Genomic DNA, 4,246 nt, shown 5'->3' with positions numbered 1-4,246 from the left:
GTGTTATTTAACGAGCTCCTCCAAAGGTCCAATCCTTACTCATTAAGGCTTACTGCGTGGTTCCTCTCGGGCGCTATTGAACCTCCAAAGGACTCGCCAACCAAACACTGCCATGCTCCCTATTGGCGAATGATCGATAGCGAGCTGTGGTTAAGAGTAGTAGGACATTGCCGGTGTCCAGCACAATGTATATATTCTCCCATTCGATCACACTATAATGATTGAGCACCCTTTCTGTATCTTTGAGGCCACTGCGCCCGCCACACCGCATGATGAAACGGTCACCTCATGATGAGGCTGATCAGGCTCAATTAAAGCCTTTATATTCCCTCAATCCTCTCTGTTGGATTCTCTCACCCTGTAGGATTGGACAGGGGTATGATACTGAGCTCCGGATTCCGATCCATGGTAGTCCTAAAACTCTCGCCAACATCCTTAGACTATATTTACCTAAGACTTCGGACACCACTGAGCTGGATGAAATCCGTGTCCCCCTACACCGACATTCTCACGTATTCGTATTCTGTTGGTCTGCTCATCATCGACCCTCGATGATCGCATTGCTTTATCCGAATCCTGATCCTGCGGAAACATCACCGAACAGCACTATGGATCCATAACATACGAAGGTAAGATCTCGAGCTGCTTCCTCCGAGAGTTCTCCTCACCCTCGATGTCGGACGTTAAGGCAAGTAGGAGCTGAAGCTCACCTGCTGAACTCCCCCTCGCGAATTAATCACACAATGAATTGGTAGGTGATAACGGGTGACATGAACACATCAACAAAGCCATGGAATACTCATCAGAGAGGCGCGAGGAACGGAAGGTCCTCGCTATCAGCTACGGTACCTACATGTAGCATGAGATTGTTGGTACCATGGGTAGCATACTTATAAGATCATCATTATCGATATTCTCCTGCCTTACTCGTTGCAATCGGCGTCTCTCATTTCTAACGATCACCAGAGAGTCTTCTAGCATCGTGATTACGTCACGGACTGATATTGCGAGAATAGCGACAATCGATATATCATCCCACGGTTGAGTACCATCATGCATCTTGTCCTTGAGGAGTGCCTCGAGCTCGACAGATCGTTCGGTTGATCTACTATCCTGAGAAGGTAGGATGACGTTACTAGGCATGATAGATTCCTTTTACTTTAGGCTCGATCTGTAGTCGCTCCTCTCGAGTTAGCGGTCGGCATCTCGAGTGATCACCGCGCTTTAACCTATGACCACAGTAAATGCATCTCTTGATTCGCTCTTTGCGTTCTCGAGGCTGAGATGCCTTATCTCTAGCCTCGACGACCTGTTCCATAGGTGTGCTGTCTCCAACAGGAGGCTCAGATTGTAGAGCTGAGGAAGCCTTCGGCTCGATGCCTCGGATTGCGCGGAAGATTGCCACAAGCAACTACGAGATGTGTCTACTCCATTTATAAAGCGATAGTCCGTACCGTGGTGATGGACTCCAGGAGGCCGATGAGCATCAATTTGAAGGCATTGATGGAAGGATACATGATAGATGGATGGCTACAGAAGACGCCAGATTCCCCCATGTCTAATTAACCAAGTCGAGTACTATCAGCTTTACAGATCAAGTTAGAAACATTTTACGTCCCTCAGGTGGAGGCAACGGTGAACTTATGAGCTCATTCGCAGGACCACCAGTCAGAGGCTTATCTGCATCAACGAACTTGGAGTCCCTCCACAGGCGCTCGTATTCGTCATCCTTCCTCTCGGGAGGCTCTACACGTGGTGTGGCGGTTGACTTAGCCTCGTTAACCTCCTTAGCCTCCAACTGGGCCTCCAGACGGGCTACTCTATCCAGTAACTGCTGTTTCTGACGCGCTGCATCGAACGCTCTATCACGCCATTTTTCAACCTCAATCTGAAGTGAAGCGACCTCCTTGGAATACTTCTCTTTGCTCGCTATCTCCGACCACTCTGACTCATAGCTTCGACCCTCTCTTCTAACGTCTACCTCCCCAGGCATCTGCAGATCTTTATCTGCCCCGCCTGCCTGTGGGCCGAGCTTCCCCTTGCTAGGTTGCCCATCGCATTGTTCCCGTATAGTCTCAATGAGCTGCTTCGTCACCCCTTGTGACGGTGCCCTCCCTGCAAAGTAATACAGACTATCTGCCCCCTGGCTACTGCACAATCTTGTATCACGTCTCAGCATCATCCTAAAAGCTTCGACCCGACCCTCGGTACAGGACACTTCGAGTAAGGATACCCCAGTAGGATCAACCACAACAGGATCAACTCCCATGGATAGCAGAGTCGACACTATGTCTAAGTACCCCTCACCACCGTCTTGTAAAGCATAATGCATACAGAGGAGCTTATCGCCTGTGGTGAGGTCTCTCCCATACCGATCTAATATCGCTTCAAAACTTCTTCTGTCCGAAGAGGCACAGGAGTTTAAGAACGCTGAAGACACTTTGCTAGCAGACGATCCTCTTGCTGAGCCCAAGTCGACTCCGTTGCTCTCGTGCTGTGGTGGGGATGGCAATGATGGCCCCAAGGTCGTGAAGAAGATTAAGGACACTATTATAATGGAGAATACTATTACTCGAATAGGATCGACAGTAATCGCCGCCTCATGACCTTTCCGCACTGCTCCTGTAACAGAATCCTCAAGATCGACCATGAGGGAATTAGAGCTCCTTCTATCCTTGCTAGGAGACGATCCAGAAGCTGCTGCTGCTGATGCTGCTGCTGACGACGAGATGTCCAGCAAGTCATTTTGCGGCCTTGGTCGTTGTTGTGGACCCCGCATAGGTTGCATGGGTATCCCTCCAGGATCCGGGGACCCATATCTGAGCGCTCAACGATGAGAGAGTGCCAGCAGCGATGACTATACTCTACCGTTTATCATCTGTCTGTGTTGCACTACGGCCACTCTTCGCCTTACTTGGTGAAGATGAAGAAGAAGGCTGTAACATTAGGAACGCTGATGAACAATGAGGATTGATCTCGAGCCCCATGAAGGTATTCCTCCTATTCAGTGTGATAACAACACTCTATTAACTTTTCTGCGCACCCCGAAGGTCGCATCGTGTCTGCACTGTTGCACGTTGGGGAATAGCAAGATCACGCAAGATCAGCAAGAGGCCAACTTGGTACAACGCGGAACTCCATCTCGCTGAAACATCGAATTAGACTTAGTAAAACTTATGATATCGATGAATGAATATTCATGTATCTTGCCCTCTCCTCGATCATCATCGACCCTGCTTAGTATATTCCAGCACATACCTATTACTAACAGTAAGAACCCCATCTATATCCGATACCCCACACTTCTCTAACTGCAATAGTAGGCCTCCTTCCATGGCATCATTAGGACATACACAGGTGATAAGAGCTGCCAATAGCCGTAGTGAAAGTTGCTCACAATGCGCCTTGCACCACTCCAGTACCTGTGGTTATCCTATACGCTAATCACAGAACCCCTTCTTATACCTCTACACCATCACGGAGTTGGAAGGCCTGGGCATACTCTAACACTGGTCTCCATGCACTTGTGAGGAGATCCGAAGCATCCCAATAGGTATCATTACCCTCAGGCAACACTAACGACGCCGAGATGTTAGACAGGTATCTATTCACTACGCATAGTGCCATAACACACGTTATTGTAAGCAGTACTCGTATAATCTCTCGGAAGTTGTAGGGTCCATGGGACGGACCAAGCCAATGATCTCTCCTGCTTGTTGAGCTACACGTCTGTACATGCATACTGCTAATAGGTATACCATACAAGGGTCTACCTCCCCTCTACGGGCATCAGCCAAGGCAGCATCCAACTGAATATCAGTACTATACGCACATGGCTCTTATTAACTCACCCCTGACAACAAAGTATCCGCTTCACTGTTCTTCGTATCAACCCTACTGGCCCTCCTCTCATCATCAGATGGTGACTGTACATTACTAGGAGTAGTAGTATTGCCGAAATTGCGCAATGCATGCTGGGTCCAGGCAGCCAATGACTTGTTGACAATGCTAGCTGCACAGTCATCGAGGATCACCAGTCTTAGCTCACATACCATCACACTACATGTGGAGAGGAATTCTGCAACGTATCTGGCTACCACTGATGAAAGTGTTAAGGCTATAATCAAATCCTACCTCTCTTGCATTTCCTCAACGACCTCAGAATCCTCCAAGTGATGCCGTAATGCTGCAAGAAGACCATCACAGCTCTTGATGGCTGAGCATCTTTCCTTCAGCCCAAACCTAG

The 4,246-nt window shown here is 48.6% G+C and overlaps 2 protein-coding genes across 2 annotated transcripts in view; one reads left to right on the top strand and one right to left on the bottom strand.

Moving 5' to 3' along the window:
* Positions 1–1,433: 1,433 nt before the first annotated feature.
* Pmar_PMAR022092 (hypothetical protein) lies at positions 1,434–2,946 on the bottom strand (the record flags this gene model as incomplete). The annotated part of the gene is made up of 3 exons (XM_002784447.1): positions 2,869–2,946; positions 1,615–2,819; positions 1,434–1,558 (listed from the first exon to the last, which is right to left on the bottom strand). The coding sequence occupies exons 1-3, from the start codon at positions 2,943–2,945 to the stop codon at positions 1,434–1,436; spliced, it is 1,407 nt and encodes a 468-aa protein (XP_002784493.1). The 5' UTR covers position 2,946.
* A 1,266-nt stretch (positions 2,947–4,212) lies between these two features.
* Positions 4,213–4,246, top strand: part of Pmar_PMAR022091 (hypothetical protein) — a gene marked incomplete at both ends in the record, with an annotated part of 685 nt that continues 651 nt past the window's right edge. Inside the window, one exon of the mRNA XM_002784446.1 lies at positions 4,213–4,246. Coding sequence (XP_002784492.1) covers positions 4,213–4,246 — 34 coding nt within the window.

This window comes from Perkinsus marinus, assembly GCF_000006405.1.
Source record: "Perkinsus marinus ATCC 50983 genomic scaffold scf_1104296935292, whole genome shotgun sequence".
Classification (NCBI taxonomy): domain Eukaryota; phylum Perkinsozoa; order Perkinsida; family Perkinsidae; genus Perkinsus; species Perkinsus marinus.
Note: the sequence above shows the minus strand (reverse complement) of the source record. Positions and strands in the feature narration are given on the sequence as shown.